The sequence below is a fragment of the Lynx canadensis genome, chromosome A3 (genome assembly GCF_007474595.2).
Source record: "Lynx canadensis isolate LIC74 chromosome A3, mLynCan4.pri.v2, whole genome shotgun sequence".
Classification (NCBI taxonomy): domain Eukaryota; kingdom Metazoa; phylum Chordata; class Mammalia; order Carnivora; family Felidae; genus Lynx; species Lynx canadensis.
In genome coordinates, this window is record NC_044305.1 from 16,461,838 (window position 1) to 16,481,608 (window position 19,771).

At 42.9% G+C, this 19,771-nt stretch overlaps 1 protein-coding gene across 2 annotated transcripts in view; it reads right to left on the reverse strand.

Moving 5' to 3' along the window:
- IFT52 (intraflagellar transport 52) overlaps nt 1-19,771 on the reverse strand; it is a 33,526-nt gene that overhangs the window by 2,123 nt on the left and 11,632 nt on the right. For both annotated transcript variants that reach the window (XM_030309569.2, XM_030309571.1), the window contains 6 exons: nt 17,562-17,688; nt 14,499-14,585; nt 12,082-12,150; nt 7,947-8,101; nt 3,516-3,603; nt 2,546-2,654 (listed from right to left, as the gene is read on the reverse strand). In XM_030309569.2, the coding sequence (XP_030165429.1) occupies nt 2,546-2,654; nt 3,516-3,603; nt 7,947-8,101; nt 12,082-12,150; nt 14,499-14,585; nt 17,562-17,688 (635 nt within the window). The remainder of the gene's footprint in view (nt 1-2,545; nt 2,655-3,515; nt 3,604-7,946; nt 8,102-12,081; nt 12,151-14,498; nt 14,586-17,561; nt 17,689-19,771) is intronic.

A 19,771-nucleotide genomic window follows, 5' to 3' on the forward strand; every position in this document is an offset into this window, starting at 1 on the left:
AACAAACTAAAGAGATCTCTGATGTGCTGCTTTTATAAATCAGGACAAAAGTGTGACACTCCTAATTAGAATAAAGCTGGGGGCGCCTGGGTGGCTCAGTCAGTTAAGCATCATCCGACTCTTGATTTCAGCTCAGGTCATGGTCTTGCAGTTAGTGAGTTCGAGCATCGGGCTCCATGCTGACAATGTGGAGCCTGCTTGGTATTCTCTCTCCCTCTCCCTCTCTCTTTCTCTCAAAATTAAATAAATACACTTTAGAATAAAACTGGAATGGCTCTGGCTCTCCTATTCCCAGATCCAGCATTCCTATATTACAAAGAATAGGAGGAACTAGAAGGAAATCAAATTACCATTCTCTGAATGTAGCAAGGACCATTATGAGAAGGGCATATGGGTATTTTAAATAGCATTTATTATAGCAATATTATAGAAAAGGAAATGAAAGAAGAAAAAAATCACTCATAATTCCACCAATAACATATCTCTGTGCAGCCATCCCCAGCAGCCCTATATCAAGGATGGACAGCCATTACAGCCCTTCTTACACTATACTGTAATTCCTTTCTGTTTTCCCCTTCTTTTTTTTTTTTTTTTAATTTTTTTTTTCAACGTTTTTTATTTATTTTTGGGACAGAGAGAGACAGAGCATGAACGGGGGAGGGGCAGAGAGAGAGGGAGACACAGAATCGGAAACAGGCTCCAGGCTCTGAGCCATCAGCCCAGAGCCTGACGCGGGGCTCGAACTCACGGACCGCGAGATCGTGACCTGGCTGAAGTCGGACACTTAACCGACTGCGCCACCCAGGCGCCCCCTGTTTTCCCCTTCTGATGTGCATTTTTTAAAGCTATGATAGAAATGTAAGTTTTTTATTAAAATATTCAAACCATAGGGGCGCCTTGGTGGCTCAGTCAGTTAAGCATCTGACTCTTGATTTCAGCCCAGGTCATGATCTCATGGTCAGTCGTGAGATCAAGCCCCACGTCAGGCTCCACACTGGGCATGGAGTCTGCTTGAGATTCTCTCTCTCCCTTTCCCTCTGCCCCTCCCCTACTCGTGCATGCACACACACGCTCTCTCTCTCAAAAAAAAAAAAAAAAAAAAAAATCAAACCATACAGCTGCAAAAATCTCTTGCCCCAACTCTATCTCCACTGATACCACCTAAGGTAATTATTGCCATGTATGCCTACATATTTACATATGTGTAAAAAATAGGATCAAACTATAATAGTTCTGTAAGTTGCTTTCATTATTTAACGATGTCTCATGGACATCTTATGTCAAAGCTTATGCTCTGTATCTTTCCTTTAACAGATGTATAATATTTCGTTATTTTTTTAAACCGAACCCTCTACTGATGGGCCATTAGACTGTTGTCAATTTTTTAATGCTACAATTAATATCTCTACAGCTATAATTTTTTGTTTCACATTTCTACAAGAATTTCTTTGGATAAACTGGATAAATTAGAAACAGAAATGCTGGGTCAAACCATCTGACCCTTCACAGGTGTGTTATTCCTACTGCACCAATCACTACATCTTGCTAATTTTTGATTGTTCAGCACTTACCACAAGGCTTGACAAAGAAGAGAGATGAAGTTAAGGTGTTCTACCCTGAACTGTTTTTATTTTTGCAGTCTCCTTCCTGGTCCTTGGGTACATATAGCTGTTGTTCATAGTTAGGATCCTAGTGAACATGGAATTTTATATCCTGCCCTTCCTCATTTAGGATTCTCACTTAAGTTCTATCAGTGTCACTCCCTGGCCCCTGGAAACCTCTTTTATAATGACATGTCATCCCATCAAATAAATGTGACACAATTTACTACCATTCCCCTGCTAGTGTACCCTAAGCCTATTCCCAATGGGTAAATAATTTTTATTCCTAATTTAAAAAATAAATAACATAGTAATCATCTATATGCCTTCACATATCTCCTTAGATTAGATTCTCAGGAGGGGGGTCACTGCCTCAAAATGGATGGTTAACTTTATGCCTCTGAGCACCTGTGTGCAGGCCCATTTGCTATGCATGTCAGGGGAGCACTGGGCCAAGAGTCAGGAGAACCACTCACCTCGTAGGCATGAGGCTTGGGGCCTCACCTCCTCATCCACATGTCAAGGTGGGTACACATAACTCTCCCAGGATCCCTTCCGATCTGAAGTCTCTATAATTCTTCTGGCCTTGACTGAATTTTCTTATTTAACGGCTCGTATGACCAATGACCTAGACTTGCTAAGTGGCAGCCAGGGTCAGAATGCATCCTATGGTTACTCAATAAGTCAGAACTAAAGACCTATAGGGGTTAAAGCTGAGACCTTGGCTTCTGCTTTGCATCATGTTCTAACTCACTGAGCAAACTGGCCTGAGAGAAACAACCAACATCATTTACATGAAATAAACAGAAACTCTCATTTTACACTGCCATTCATATTTTGTTCTCCCTGAACAAACTCTAGCTTTCTCTCATGGCAAATCTCAGAAGTTCACAACTACATAAAACTTACAAAAGAAAACAAAAAAAAAACCTGGCCAAACTTACACTTGTTGGTAATCTGAGCGAGGCGGGCCTTCTCCGAAGAGAAAGTCTCATCCAAGTCAAACAGCTCCAGTGGGGGAGGTGGTAACTCCCTGAAGCTGGGAGGGAAAACCTGAAAGGAAATCAGGTCTTTCATGAAAGAAGGCATGCAAAGCCACAACTGACAGTGATAAGGATGGAAGGAAATGAGAAACCAATTCAGCCCTTCCCTGGGATGAACCACCCAAATGCCTGTCACCTCCTCCTGCCCTAACCCGTTAGACCATATCAAGCAAGAGGACTAGTGCACTGTAAGCAATCAAACAGAACCAGCTCTAAAATAGCACTAAACTGATCAAACTGACACACCAGTGCCCACTAACTTGTGCAAGGACAAAAGCTTGGGGATAATTATGCTTATTTGTGTTGAACATCTGATTGGACAACTTGTTTCTCATTTAACTATGAGTTCATTAGGGGCAGAAATTGGGGAAGCAGATGTAGATCCATGTAGAAAGTGTATTCCAGAATGTGGTGGGATAAGAGAGTTTTGAAGGTAAGTTGACTTAATGCTGCACTGGAATGTTGAAAGTGACCTGTGCACACGTGACTACCCCCTGGGCTACAGACTGTGCTATGAATCTGAGGGCCTGTTGCCTAGAAAGCTGCAGTACAAAGCATTTCCTCCTTTCCACCCAGGATTTCTCCTATATGCCCTCCAAGTACACAAGATGGGAAATGCTTAACGACCAGAAAAGTCCACGCCCTTGATTTCTCAGTTGGGAGCTACACCCAGTGGAAGTCCCTAAGGAGTACTAATAGGTTTGGTCTCTGCATGTTTAGAGCCAGAGAAACACAACTTCCTGAGAAGTACCACATGCATTGGGTGTACAACTACACATGGTTGGGAGAAGGACCCATGTGATGGCCCAGCTGGAAAGTAAGGACAAACAGTGGGGTTCTGTAGCAGGATCCCCCATGCACACCTACTCACCGCTGGCTGAAGGGCTGGCAGTGGGGTCTCAAACTGAGGTTGGATGAGCTGGAGAGGTTCATGTTTCACATTTAGCTGTTCATGCGCCCTGTGTTAGCAAGAAGACAAAAAAAGCAGGAATCAGGATGAGACACTGTGGCAAAGCACATCTAACTGACCACACTGTGCTGTTCTCCATCAAATCACGTGGTTCAACACTTTCACAGAAAAGCACAGAAAATGTGTTGGTATATGTAATGTAACGATCTTTCACGAATATTCCCTACTGTATCACACGGCACAACTATACTGTGAACTGAAGGGGAAAGTTTTTTCAAGTTTCATATCAGGCTTCTCCTAGACAGGCTTTTTATTTTTACCCAGTGGACACTATAAATGTGGTAACTCACTCTGTTTCCTTATTTTTTTTCACCACCAAGAGACAGGAGTCAAATCTGAAGTCTGCTTCTTGCAACTGAACAGATCTGTACAATATATACTTCTGTGTGCTCACTCAGCAAGTATTTACTGAATATGTACTCTGCACCAGGCGGTTTTATACACCAGGAGAACAGCAACGGTGAAGACAAGAGACCAAGGCAGCCCTCGTGAACTTACATTCTACTAGAGGAGAGACACACAATAAACAAGACCCTAGATGACAGGTACCAATACGTAGTAAGAAGAAAAGCAAACCAGGACAGAGGGATAAAGACAGGGAAGAGGCAGGGGGTACAGCCCTGAGTGAAGAAGTGAGAGAAGTGAGAGAAGCCCTGAGTGAAGTGAGGGAGGAAGTCATGCACTTACTTTCAAAAGTATCCCAGGCAGAGGCAAGAGCAAGGAGAACAGAAATAAGGGTGCTAGTTATTTTCACAGAACCTCAGGGCAGCCAGAGTGGCTACAGCAGAGGGAGAACGCCAGTGATGAGTTTACAGAGTCAAGTGCTGACCTTACCCCTGTGTTTCTTTTTGATTATGGCTTCCCCTCTGCCTCCATTCTCTCAAACATTCCTTTTATCCTTCTGCACCGTAATAATTTTGTAAGCTGGCTGAACTCCTCTGGAAATGAGGCAAATTAAAATATACTCACCTAATTTAAACTATGAACACATTTGTGACCTTTTAAAATTAAGCTAAACAAGCAAATGTCAATGGGTGTGAACAAAGTTCATGCCTGCTTCTATGGACAAGTGATTTTAGAAAGGAAAGAGGTCTGTGACTTCAGAAAGGCACTTAGCTGAGCTGACTGCTATCACTGCCTCCACTATTCCCAGGTGCCTGGGGAGAAGAAGGTTTCCTGGCAATGCAGAAGATCCCTCGGGAGGGAACAGGAATAACTTTCACTGAGTACCGACTGCAAAACAACCCTGGTCAGTGGGTATAATCTCTTATAGAAAAAAAAGCAGAAGTATAGAGATAAAGAAGCTTCCCAAGGTCACATGGGTAAGGAGTGACAAAGGCAAGATCAGAATTCAGAGCTGGCCAATCCCTGCCAACCCAAAGCCCCATGACTCGGTCTATACTGAAGGCAGAATGTCATTAGGGGCAATGTTTAAGCTAAAGGTCCCACCACTGGCACACGAAGAACCCTGCTGCCATGATTTTCTGGCCTTGGCCATCCCAGCCATGATTTTTTGCTCTCTGTCTGCAGATGGAGCTGGCTACACTGAAGCCCTGTGTGAATAATAAAACAAATGCCAGTGCATCTTCTCTTTCTTGCTCAGCTCGCAACTCGCCCAAATCTTCCTCCACCTACGAGTCACCATGCGCTTGATGGGAGTGGGGGATGCATGGAGAAACTAATCGTAAAACCAAGAAAACCTAATTCAGAAAGCTGACTGTGGGGTGGGGGTGCTGGGCGGGGGGGATAAGGGGAGGAACAAATGCCAATGCTAAATAGAAACCTATGAAATGGGGCTGAGTTATCTATTTCCAGAACACCCTGGCCTGACCTCTGGCACTGTGTTTTCACCACTCTATGTCTCAGTCCCCAACCCATCAGTCCATGAACTCATAAGGCAGGGACTCCAAGCTCTTTGTCTCTACCTCACCCCCACCGGCATCAGTAAATACCAGATGGACAAATGAAGTTACTTCAGAGCAACATCATTCAGATGTTTAAATATTTAAAGGCTAATCGAATTTTTACTTAGAAAAGAGGAATTGTATTCAAAAGATGTTACTAGCAAATATAAATTCCTAAGAGCACCATATAGAAACTGGCCCGTAACTACTGTCCTTTGCTTTGGTATAAAAGACAAATTCAATTAAAAGAGCTATCTAAGCTCCAAAATATCTACTACTTGACTCTGATGGCACTAAAATAATGGTTCCAATCAATCCCACATTCAGCACAGTCACAACACCCTGATGTAACCACATCAGAAGATGACAGAAAGCAAAGGCAGAAACTGGGTGGACTGTAACTCACAAGTGGGGCAGCCTGCTGTGCCTTTAGTTATTCTGAGAAAAGTTCCAACCACAGAGGAGGAGGAGCCCTGGGCCCATCTCCAGGCCATCTGGTTTCCCAGTTTCCCAGTTCTTTCCTACTCCCTGCCCCACACCCTTCCAGGGACTCTCCTGCTGCCCGCACTCCCCTGCCCCTCCAGCTCCTTCTCCCCAGCTTGCCAAAGGCCCTCCTCTTCTCCTCCTCAAAAGCAAGGGTAGCTGTGAGGCCCTGTCTCCAGCCCAATTCCCACTCCAGTGCTGTCCTTGAGAGTACCTAGCCCTTCCCCCACTTTTCTAATCACCTTCTCTAGGCCTCTTCGACATCTACACTGGTGGTTCCACCTGCATTCTTCACAGGGCAACCTCTCAGCCACATCAGATGGAGGCACCTGGAGCAGAACTCCTCTCTCTCTCCTCTTCCCGCATCCTGAGAGCCAGTCCACAGCACTGCCAGGTGCCCAGATCCCTGAGGGAGAAACCACTATCTCTGACCTTGCCATCACAGCCTTCCATGGCCTGTGGCTTAGGATTCTTTCTTCCCAAACATCTCTTGAAACCACAGCTACTGCTCCCACCAGTGTCGCCCCTCAACCCTCCAATCTACTGTCAACAGTCGCCTAGCTGGTTTCTTCTACTTTTTTTCCCCCTGATTAATTGTATAAACTGCCGCAAGGCATTGTTTTATCTGGTTTTAGAAAACAGATTCAATCCTGTCCCTCCTCTAGAGGTCTTTACTAGCATCCCATTCACAAATTAGGCCCTTGCCCTGAGCCTCAGGCTGTCTGCCTTGGCTTCTTATTTCTGTGATGCTCAGGCAGGTCTCCTCAAGTGCCCGTGCTGGAGAACACAGAACAGATTGTTGCAGGGGACTTCAGAGGACCAAGCTTTCAACTATTACTAAGTTGGCCTCATTTGAAGTCAAGGCTAAATGCAGTTCAAAGAGCAGTTAGAAATAAACTTCCTTGCCTGGACACACCTACACACGTGAACATGTGGGCTTTGCACAGAAGCTACATCATTGCCCACCTCTCTCTCTGAACATCCCTGCCATCTCCTGAAGCCTCTTCACCCCTTACGGGGGAGCACCCAGTACAGTGCCAAGCAGACACAAGGCCCCCTAAATTGTTTGTTGAAAGAATCAATGCCTGGCTAAGAGGGCCCCTCTTTCATAAAGGCTTCCCGGCTCACCCACTTAAGAGTCAAATTCTCACTCTTCATTATGCCCATGTTTAGCATTAATACAATGACCTTGCACCACAGCCTCTGTCTGTCTCCTCCATTAAACCATGAACTGTGGACACAGTGCCTGGCACAGGAGGTGGTCAGTAAGTATCTGGGGAACCTGAACATAAATACAGCAGAAGGAAGTTAGACACTCATTGGTAGTTTACACCCTCAGCCTTTATCCAGTTTATCCAGATGTAAACCCCATGCCTGGCCAAAGAGGCTGAAAAATGTTGCCCTCAGTCCCTGTCCCTGTCATTAGGAATGGACAATAACAACAAGCAGGCAACAGAGCAGGCAATGAAACAAGGGAAAGCCCCAGTCTGAAAGCCATTCAGGCTCCCACCTTGGGAGAAGACCTTACCCTCCCTAAACCTGTTTCCTCAGCTGGAAATGCAGCAGGTAATTCAGAGGCAATTCAAAGTATGAAGTGAAGTAATAACATGCAGTGCCTGCAGGGCACCTTGCCTAACCAACTCACTTTACTTGGGGTTCCTGGGGGCATGAGACCCTCTTTGCGGAAGCCAGGAAAGTCCCAAGCAAACCAGGACAAGCTGGTTGCCCCAAATGCCTGATACAGAGCCTGGGACACAACAGGAGACTAATAACTGCAACCCCCACCCCAATTTTCTCAGCTATCTTTTTCGATCTCATCAGAGATCTGAGAACATGTTTTGCATACCACATATGCCATGACCCTATCTCCCGTCCCCAGGCTCATGTTTTCAAACCAAACACTCAAGAATGAAGTGCAGTGCAGCTGAGAGCTACAGGTACTGACTTGATGACCTTGGGGAGGGAGGTGGTATCCAGCTGGTAAATGGACAGATCGAAGAGGGTGGTAAAGTCTCTTGGGTTCTCATCACCCTCCTGGAGACACACTCGAAGCCGCTCTGACAGGGTGGCCGTGTCGGGTAGCATCATGTAGTCGGAAATCTGAAAGCCACAAGAGGGTTCATCACACAGCACGGCAGGAGTAAGAATTTCATCTGTCTAACTCTGCAATAGTTCTGCTCTTGCCAAGAGATTTCACTGTCTCTGGTCACTAACAACTAAACCTTAAATAAGCCATTTCATGTGGAAAGAGGAATAAAAGTCACTTGGCTAAACCCCAACGCTGGTTAAATCCAACTCTGTAATTCCTCATGCAGTACTGAACACAGCTGGATAAACAACCATGCCGACTGGCCTCCTTTTGATTTCATGACCACTGACCTCAAGTGCTCAGCAATCAGCTGTATTTGCCTAGTTCATTCACTTCCCATTGTCCTAGGCAATACCTTCCTTTTGTCACTTCATCCATCTCAAACAATTTTACCTTTCTTAATTTTAGCTGAAGACCTTATTTTCTATTTCAGTTGAGAAAACAGAAGCAATCATAAAAGACAGTCCACAAGCTCCCACTACAGCTATCCACCCACCAGCATCTAGGCCTTATACTTGGCTTCCTCTCCTGTTATATGTATGAACCGCCTGTGACCCCGGCACAGATGACCCTCCCACTTGGACACTAGATCCCAGCCCTTCTCACCTAACCAAGGACATGCCTCCAGCACTGCTGAGAGCCCTAAATGATGACACATGCTGTGTGCTGGTAACTGTAAAAGACCAGGAAAACCTAAATGTCCATCAACAGGAGACTGGTTAAACATACTACAGTACAAACATTAGAAAATAGTCTTAAAGAAACAAAATGAACAAAAATAGAAAGAAAGCTCTTTATATGTAAATAAGGAAACATCTCTAAGACATATTGCCAATTTTAAAAACTAAGGTGGTGAATACACACAGTGTATATAGTACCATTTGTGTAAAACAAAAAGGAAGGCGATACACACACATACTTGTTTGCTTATAGATATATAAAACATCTCTGGAAGAATATACAAGAAACAGTTGAGATTGTTGTCACTGGGGAGGGGGACAAAGTGGTTCAGCAAAAACAGGAGGGAAACTGTTCATTGCGTATGCTTTTGAATTCCCAACTGTGAATGCATTACCTACCTAAAAAGTACATTTAACTTTAAATAAAGGCGTGCTGACAAGAAGTTGACTCCTAATTGCCCTCTGAAGTCCGCTGCAACAATGTGTTCCACATTTTCCAGTGCCAGAACTTGAGGAAACACACTTAGGCATTACAGAAATAAGCCTATACAAACAGGCTCGTTTTTCTCTATATCCCAAGAGATGTATGTCCCAAGAGATATGTCTGTGTTAGAGGTTTCAACCCGGTAACAGAATGGGGGTTGAAGGTGAGAGCAATAACAAAGGCCCTGACTGTGTCAGGACACGCACAGCAGGAACATCAGTAAGGGCCAAGCATCCCAAAGGTCCTGAGGATGGTTCGCATCTTTGCACAGAGACTTGCTACCAAATCCTAGCTCAGAAAACCATCAAGACCTTAGATGTCCAGACAGAAACATAAGAGTGTTCCCAAGACCACTGGTTTTCATGACTTCCTAGCAGATTTAGAGATTAAAACTTGTCATGTAAATCCTCTCAGCTCTTTACTCAGCTACCATTTCATTAAGTAACATTTGAAACTAAGCTGGGTTTGCAACCTATTCCAACATAAGATTTTATCTGAAATCATATGAAGTTTGGATTTTCAGAATTTCTTACTTTGCAGCATTACTGGGCCCAGCATTTTACTTGCCAAAGCCTTACAATGCAAAGGACATTTGTACCAGGTCTCATATGCAGAACATACAGGAGACTGCATGATTTTAGAGAAAGGCCTCAACGACCCCATCTTCCTCTGGCTCCCTATTGACACTTCCCTTCTGAACCAGTCCAGTGTCGCGTGCGGTAGGCAGTCAACAACAGAGCAGCAGAAAAGCACAGGCTCCAGAATCAGCCTGACATGCGCATTAGTTATGGCTGGCCAGGTATCAATCTCAGCAGGGACCTTGAAGAATGTACTTACTTCCATTTCCTCAGCCAGAAAACAGGAATGGCAGAAACTTAGTAAGAGCAGGTGGCCACAAAGACCAGGAGCAGACACAGCATCTCGTAGTGCTGCTTCCCTCGGCCCCCAATGCCCTAACTAGGACTGGCAGCTGCCAAAGATGACATCCACTCAAGAGTTGGGTCCTGTGAGATCTGAAAAGTGAATTCCTGACTGTACCCCAATTGTTTTATTTGGGAGGCTTATATCACTTTTCGGGAGGAATTTAAGCAAAACATCCATATACTTCATGTTTCCGTATGAGGGAATGTTTTAGACACGGGGCTCTTCTGTTTCCTAACCCAAGTCGGTTTTGGGGAGGCCACACCCTCAGCTGAGGGAGGAAGCAGGCAGCAGTCCACCATTTCTGACCATATTCTTACCCACTCCCTGCTATCCGCAGCCGGGAAATCACTTTCCTGACACTTCAGAGTTTAAGAAACAGAGACACAATTGTAGAGCAAGTAGACTTTGGGTTTTTGTTTTTTGTTTTAATTTTTTTATTTTTTAAAATAAACATTTTTGGGGTTTTTATTTATTTTGAGAGAGAAAGAAAACACACACTCACGCATGCGTGGGAGTGAGGGGCAGAGAGAGGGAGAAAGAGAATCCCAAGCAGGCTCCACACTGTCAGCACAGAGCCCAACACAGGGCTCGATCTCACAAACTATGAGATCATGACCTAAACCAAAATCTAGAGTCGGATGCTTAACCGACTAAGTCATCCAGGCGCTCCAGAACAAGCAGACTTTGAATCGAGACCTGGGTTTCGGTTCTGGCTCTGCAAGTGTTTGCTCTTGGGGCATACTGCAATCTTGCATAATTTCCATTTCCTCATCTCTAAGATGAGAATAAGACCATCTCCTTCCCAGGGCTGTTGTAAGGATTATATAAGATGATTTATGTGGAAGTATATGATACACAGTGCTTGTATATAATAAATACAAGGGTTTAAGAAAGTCTGACAGCTGTATAGCACTTCCTACACCTTTTAATTTAATAAGTAAGTACACATCTATTAATTGAGGTCTCACAATTATCCTGTGAGACAGAGAGTACAGATATTGGTGTGTCTGTGAGAGATGAGAAAACCAGGACAAGAAAGGGTTAGAAATAGCCTGCTTAATGGGGCGCCTGGGTGGCTCAGTCAGTTGAGCGTCCAACTTTGGCTCAGGTCATGGTCTCGCAGTTTGTGAGTTTGAGCCCTGCGTCGGGCTCTGTGCTGACAGCTTGGAGCCTGGAGCCTGCTTCAGATTCTGTGTCTCTCCATCTCTCGGCCCCTCCCCTACTCATGCTCTGTGTCTCTCTGTCTCTTAATAATAAATAAATGTTAAAAAAATAAATAAAATAAATAAAAAAAGAAAGAAATAGCCTGCTTAAGGTCTGATGGCCAGAATGGAGCAGGACAGAAAAGCAGGTTTCTGGCCCCTATTTCCATGCTGGTCTCACTCTCCATCATCTGATAAATAGTATCCTAAGGGCTTTAGGACTGTTTTTCCTAAAGGCACCAAAATTACAGTTTAAAATTTAAATTCAGATGATGTTTATTCATAAAAAGTTATTTTTATATCCTTTGTATTTCTGAAAGAAGTATTTCTCTACAAATAATGATCTTGAAAGCTTGGCATATACATATAAAGAGGTTCCCATCTCAATTAATTCTATAATTGACTGATCATTTTTTTATAATGTGGTTTTCATCACCCCAGAAAGCATCACTTCTTTCCATCTGTCTTACAGATAAAGTAAGAGATACATAATCCTTTGGGGCTGGTGCTGGCAGGCTGGACCCATTTGTTCACTTAGAAGGGTTTTTTTTTTGTTTTTGTTTTTTTTTTCTTTAAGTAAGTTCCACGCCAAATTTGAGGCTCGGACTCATGACCTGGAGATCAAGAGTCGGATGCTCTTCTGACCGAGCCAGCCAGGTGCCACTCACTTTGAAGTTTTTTAATGATTCACAGACCCCTACCTCTGGGTCCTCAGCATCAATCTGGTTTAAGTGGATGTCTCCTGTCGTGAGCCACTGGAAAACAACATCCTGGATTTAAAAAACAAACACAGAGTTACACTTGGTTATTTGAGAAAACCAAAGTGGGACTAGATAACTACATCAATTAAGAAAAAATGATAAAGGGAAAAAGACTATACAGCAGTGATTCAAAAAAAAAAGAGTAACCACCATTCCCTTGGTGAAATCATATGAATTCAAAGTTTTCCTCAACCTAATGTCACTTTTACTACTGGGAAGTGATTATTTGTCTTAGGGCACTTTCACCTCTAACCACAGGCCAAAATTTATTAAAACTTGCTCATGATCAATCCCAAAACAACTTCTGTTTAAATATGCCCATGACAGGGGCACCTGGCCGGCTCAGTCAGAAGAGCATGGAACTCTAGACCTTGGGGTCATGAGTTCGAGTCCCACGTTGGGTATAAAGATTACTTAAAAAAAATAAATTAAAAAACTGGGACGCCTCGGTGGCCCAATCAATTGAGCATCCAACTTCAGCTCAGGTCATGATCTCACAGTTTGTGGGTTCGAACCCCATGTTGGGCTCTCTACTATCAGTGCAGAACCTGTTTTGGATCCTCTGTTCCTCTCTCTCTCTGCCCTTCCCACAATCATACACTCTCTCTCAAAAATAAATAAACATTTAAAAACAAATAAATAAGGGGCACCTGGGTGGTTCAGTAGGTTGAGCGTCTGACTTTGGCTCAGGTCATGATCTCACGGTTTGTGAGTTTGAGCCCCATATCGGGCTCACTGCTGTCAGCCTGTCAGCACAGAGCCCTCTTTGGATCCTCTGTCCCCTTGTCTCTGCCCCTCCCCCGCTTGTGCTCTCCCCCCCACCAAATTATTTAAATAAATAAATAAATAAATCACTTTAGAAAATAATTTTAAAATTATTTAAAAAAATAAATGTGCTATAAAGTAGACTGTATCGGGGCGCCTGGGTGGCTCAGTGCACTGGGCATCTGACTCTTGATTTCAGCTCAAGTCATGGTCTCACAGGGGATCTCATGGGGTCTCAGCTGGGATTGGGCTCCACGTTGGGCTCCATGCTGATGGTGCAGAGCCTGCTTGGCATTCTCTCTCTCCGCCCCTTTCCCACTCATTTTCTCTCTCTCTCACTCTCTCAAAATAAACAAACTTAAAAAAAAAAAAGAAAGTGGACTATATCTAGATACCCCTGAAATGTGTCTAGAGACACTAGAATTTCATGTAGATTCCACAGAAACAAGATCTTAATCTCTCAATCCAGTAACAGTCCTTAAGGCTGAAGGAATTTGTTCCATTAATGAAAAAGTTCCGGGGACCTCCTTCCTCTAGCAAGTGAGTCACCAGAATCACACCAATGTCCAGCTCTGGCACCCACCGTCTGTCATTCTTCACAGGACATGTTTCCACCACACAAAGATGACAAACAACTGCAATGCCTTTACCTCATTCCCCACATCAACCAGTGACCAGTCCTGTCATAACCCCTCCTGACACCGCTCCTGCCAGCGGGCCCTTCCCCTCATTCTCACCTTCCCTACCTTCACTCATGTCAGCGTCCCTTGCTGCCTGGCTGACTCTACCAACCTCATAACTGACTCCACCTCCTCTCTCTCATCTGCCACATGCCTGACAGAAGAGTTTTTCTGAAACACAGATCTGACCGTGCTCAAGGCTGCTGGACACTCTACATGGGCTCCCCACAGCTTTCTGCAGAAAGTTCAAGTTCCTGGGCTTTACGTGTGAGGCCCTGGTTGAGCTTACTCCTCACCTCCAGGGTTGGCTCTCACCCCAATTTGGCATGCTTGAAAACATTCACCATATCCTTCCCTTCTCTTTTCTTTTTTTAAAGAGGGAGACAGAGAACACCTGTGAGGGAGGGAGAAGGGTGAGAGAGAAAGAATCCTAAGCCCCATGCTCAGAGGGGAGCCCAATGTGGGGCTTGGTCCCATGACCCTGGGATCATGACCCAAGCCGAAATCACTCAACTGACTGAGCTACCCAGATGCTCTTTAACTCATCCTTCTAAACATGTCTCTGTCTCTCATGCTCTCTCTCAATGTACTATAAACTTTTTCAAAGCAGTGACTATGCCTGACTCAACTTTGTATCCTTAGTGTGAGGAACTGAGCTGAAGAGCTGTTCTCTATTTTGTTACTATCTTTTTTTTTTTTAAGTTTATTTATTTCTTTTTAGTAATCTCTGCACCCAGCGTGGGGCTCGAACTCATGACCCCAAGATCAGGAGTTCCATGTTCTTCTGACGGAACCAGCCAGGCACCCCTGAAGAGCTGGTTTTAAATGAATAGATGAACTTAGCAGTATTTTTTTTAATGACATGAAAATCATACACATTATACATTAATGTGATGAGAGAGAAGAGCTTACCATGATTTTGCTGTTTTCTTCTTTATCCAAATATTGGTCACTGAACATGTGACAGGAGCCAAGAACTGCCAGCTTCCCCCCCTGGTTCTGTTGATGACAAAGTAGTGTCACATAGATCGTGAAATGCACCCCAAGCATCCTGGTCTCCAACAACTCATCATCAGAATCATGTGAGCAACTGTCTTATATACTAAGTACCAATTCATATCAGGATTTTAATGGTCTAAAAATATCAACTATGATCACAACTACATTCCCACATGCTTCTCATTTTAGACACTTCCATATCCTTCTATTTGACTTTAACAAAAAAGCAATGTGAACTGGTTCTACAGTATTTTCCCAGTTAACTTGTAAACGAAGATTAGAATTTTAAAGGAAAAAAATATCCAAAAGCAACCTGTAAAGATTTAAAGATATTTTAGAGTACCAAAAGACAGTGTTTAAGATCCAAACAGAACACTAATCCACGAGCAAGAAATATTCATAAAAGAAAGAATCGGTTAATAAGAAAACACTTTAATTAGTGATTTAAAAAAAATCAAAACATTTTTGCCGATCAGATTAATAAATATGAAAAAGAGGGCTATCAACAGCGTTGGTCAAGTCTCAGTGAAATAAGTTCTTTCACACATTACTGCTGAAACTGTCAACATATGCAACACAGCAGGTAAGACTCTCTGGACAATTTTACAGTCATAATCACAAAAAAGTGAGAAATCCAAATGTTCACCACAGAAGAAGTGGTTAAGAATAACAGAACTCCTCCAGTGGTGAAGTTATAGTGACACAGGGTTTTCAGTGACATGGAAGAATGCTTTTGTCATAACATTAGGTTAAAAAAAAAAAAACAGTATACCAGACGCTGTACAGTCACCCTAGCGTAAAGCCCATGAAGCAAACCAGCAAACATAAGCCAAAGCAAAATGATCAAGACATCAGTTTTGCAGTGAGAGGCATTCTTTTTTTTTCTATCATGACTGTATTTTCAATTTGTCTACAATGAGCATAAATTACTTTTGTAATGGGAAAAACAGCGCAATGTTCAAACTGCAAAACGAATGCGGTTTTTCTAAAAGCAGCATCAGGGAATTGGCACAGCTGTAAGGTACTATGAAAGAAGGACTCTCAAGAGATACAAATAGACAAATTCTATAAATAAAACAAAATTTGCAAAACAAACTGTGACTTGCACCACATTAAAAGCAAATGTCTCATAGGAAAAATAACACTATTGCTATAACACAACCATTGAAAACACATCAGTTACTGAGAACAGGAAGTGAATCTGGTGGAAACGCACCGAAAGAATGGGGGAGCGCCGAGTGAACTCTGCTGCGATTTGAACTGACATATGTAACTAAATACAGGAAAAGGAAAGGACTTTCCTTCTTACTACTACCCACAGTTAGGCCTAGAATTTTTCTTTAATATTATTTTTTTCCCTACCTCATTTATTTCAAATAGATTACACATCTTCCTTTAATCCTTTTATTCTGTCCGATGGAGATCCTATGGAGATCCTACCGTTGTCTTCAGCTTCCTTTTCCAGCTTTTGTCTATAATTTGTTCCAATTAAATAAGAGTATATCTACTCAAGGACTGATTTGCTCTTTCGATATTATTGAGTCTATCCTAGTAAAACACCTAGAAAAGATCATGACAAGCTCAAGAAGGCAATGGCCCTGGGCAAGGAGACAGCACTGCTCCCCCCCTTCCACTGGTTTATCTCACAAACTTAAAAGTGACAGGCAACATCCTCTCTGAAAGATTGTATTTATAAGGCAGGACTAAACACCTGTTAGGAAAACAGGCTTTAAATAGTTAGGCAATGGGCAGATGATAATCTCATGAGTTCAAGAAGAATCACCACAGTTAGCATAGAACTCTGTATCTAATAGATGCTTCATAAAAATCCACTAATTAAGCCAGGTAGAATCTCTGTGTTAAAAAATAAAAAAATAATTATAGTTCTGGTATTACACTACCAGAGGCCCCTTAAGACAGTGTCTCATTACTTTTGTGCCTACTAAGTGACAGTTTATGTAGACCAATTATTTCCACATCTTAAATCATTTAATACTTTAATTTTAAAGAAATATTTCCAGTTTTTTGGGAGAGAATAACAACCATAATAACTATTTTGAATTTTGTCTAAATATCACTTTCAAACACAGCATAGATATTTATTTACTTTCTAATAAAATGAGGTCGAGCTTTTAAATATGGAAGGGAAAAATACCTAAATCCCACAAAGAAAAATAGGATATGAGGAACTAAAGAAAAACTGGGAGCTCAGCTGGTGATTGGTAGACAAATAAAGGTGAATTCAGCAAAACATGAATTAAAAGGCAGTGATGGGGCACCTGGGTGGCTCGGTTGAATGTCTGACTTCGGCTCAGGTCATGATCTCATGGCTTGTGGGTTCAAGCCCCCCATCGGGCTCTGTGCTGACAGCTCGGAGCCTGGAGGCTGCTTCAGATTCTGTGTCTCCATCTCTCTCTGCCCCTCCCCCACTCATGTTCTGTCTCTCTGTTTCTCAAAAATAAATGTTTAAAAAAAATTTTTTAAGGCAGTGGATAAGTGGGGTCGCAATGAGAGGGGCTATGTCCTCTGGGACTACATGCTCCCACATTTTGTGGGGTCTCCAGGATGACAACTGAGCAACTAGTCTTCTGACATGTTGCTCTGGGACAAACTAAAATAAAGGCAGCACAATTCTGTGTGTTTTGGTATAGTTTGTTAACTCAACCTTTCCCTGAATGGGTCCTCTTACGCTCAGAATGACAGCCTGTAGTTACAGACGGTTATAATATAGACAGCCTCATGCTACAGTGGAATAGCTGTGGATTTAGAATGATAAGAGCTGGGTTTAAGTCTTGACTCCATCGATTATTGGACGATCTGCTACTTCCCCATAAGTAAAGTATAGTTAATTGAAGTACTACCTCACAGGGCTGTTGTAAAGACCAATGAGAAAATACATGAAACCCCTCTGGAAATAGTTTTTATTATTTCAATAATAAAAATAACATATCCACCCATATCTAAGAAAGGCTGTACCTTCGAGTGATAGAAAGCCAGAATGGGTCTGTTCAGCGGGAAACAGACAGAGCCTGTGGACAGAACAGCCACTGCTGGTTTCATGACACTCAACGTGGCACCAAAAGGATAGACAAAGGTGAGAGCCCTGTAAGAAATGAAAGAAATCATCAAAATTTTTTAAAAAATGAATAAAAATTTTTTGAAGATAATCTCAGTGCTTCTTGAACAATTCAAAATCAAACACAAAATTAAAAAAAACACGCAAAAAAAATTTTCTCTAAGCTTTAGTTTGTTAACTCAAAAACTGGTATAACTCTAGCTACTGGTTTAATAAAGCATTTAAAAATATATCAATGTAAATTAACAACTTCTAATTGTATGTGTAAATGACTGTAACTAGAAGAACTAAAGAAATCCCTATGGAGGAGGAGGAGGAAGAGGAGTCTCATCTAAGAGCTGAACTAGAGCTATAAATGAGCTTGCTCTGTGTGACAATGTCTTCCAGGTAAACATTTTCCTCTTCCTTAGAGATCTGACTGGTGTTATCTCCAAGAATGAGTGGCTGTCATTAGAAGGCTGTGTTACCAGTGAGTACTTATGTGAATAAAGACCTGCTACACAGACCTGCCTTGGAGTCGTTCCCCTACTGTGTCCTAACAAGACTTAAGAGTATCTAGAGTGAATCAGTCTGACTTGAGGCAATGTACTCCTGGAAAGTGTATAGGATGCTGGAGGAGCGGGGGAGGGGTGGGTAAGGGTGGGATGCAGACCCTGCAGTATGGACAACCCCTGCAGGAGGGGTTAAGGTTTTACTGAAAGTAAGATGGAACTCTGCAAATGTAGTTATTTGAAGGAAGTGCTCTCAGAATGGAGAGCAACAGGAATCTTATAACAAAGCATAAAGTTAGAAATCGGCAGGGGGTGGGGGGGAAGCACCCATGAAGAGCTCCCTATAAAGATAATGTTAATTTTCCTTTCTCTTAGACCAAGCTAAAAGAATTTTCTTTTTAGCTTAAGTTCACAATGATTTCCTGCTAGTGTTAAGTCTTCCCCTCCCTTCAGTCAAGTCTCACCTATCCCTCTGACTTCTGCGTCATATTGTGGGTGAGAAGTGGCACCTGCCCCACATTCTCCATTCTCCCCTTTTCATCCCTACCCAAGCAGTAGCCCAGGGAAGGGGACCATAGGCCATGAATCCTAGGCCAGAAGCAGAAATAAATGAACAGTTGCCGGGGCGCCTGGGTGGCTCAGTCGGTTAAGCGTCCGACTTCAGCTCAGGTCACGATCTCGCGGTCCGTGAGTTCGAGCCCCGCGTCGGGCTCTGGGCTGACGGCTCAGAGCCTGGAGCCTGCTTCCGATTCTGTGTCTCCCTCTCTCTCTGTCCCTCCTCCACTCAAGCTCTGTCTCTCTATGTCTCAAAAATAAATAAATGTTAAAAAAATTTTTTAAAAAAAATGAGTAGTTGCCATGCAGGAAGAAAAGGGATGTGGGGAAAATGGTTACATGGATGTCGGTGCATATCCTTGCCCCACACTTTCCCCAAACGCACTCTAAGGAGATGATTCTCAAGGAGGAAGGGAGAACGGACACTTGAGTCATATGATGAAAACTGTCAGCTATTATTTATACTCCTCTATTTCTTTTATTATTACTAAGAAATCAATCAGACTGACATTTTGATAAGACTTTGAGCATAAGGCTATACACCCATGCAAAAAACAAAAACAGGACTTTTCCAAACCACGCACGAATGAGTAAGATTAGCAGACTGAATAACTGGGAAAGTGTATTCCCAACTTTAAATGTAAGGCCTTAGGGCCTTATATGTAGAGGTCCTAAGGTGGGAATGAACGTAGTGTATTTAAGGAACTGAAACAAAGCCGGTGAGGCTACGGCTGAGAGAAGGGAAAAGGGACATGATAGAATATGGGCAAAATGAGAACCTGAGACTCCAATAGGTCAAGATATCTCCAAACATAAAGCACAACTAGTTCTCCACATTTCAAAGCCTGCCCAGAAAGTGCTGCTTCCAGGATGACCCAGAAAATAACCAACCAGCCCTCTGCCCTTCACAACTACTGAAGACATAATAATGCAACAGCAGGTAAGATACTATGTCATGTGCCTTACCAAGCACTTCTACAAGTATGGCCTCACTGGATTTTCCCAACAACTTTGTAAGATTCATGTTGTCTCCATTACACAGACATGGGAACAGAAGCTAAGAG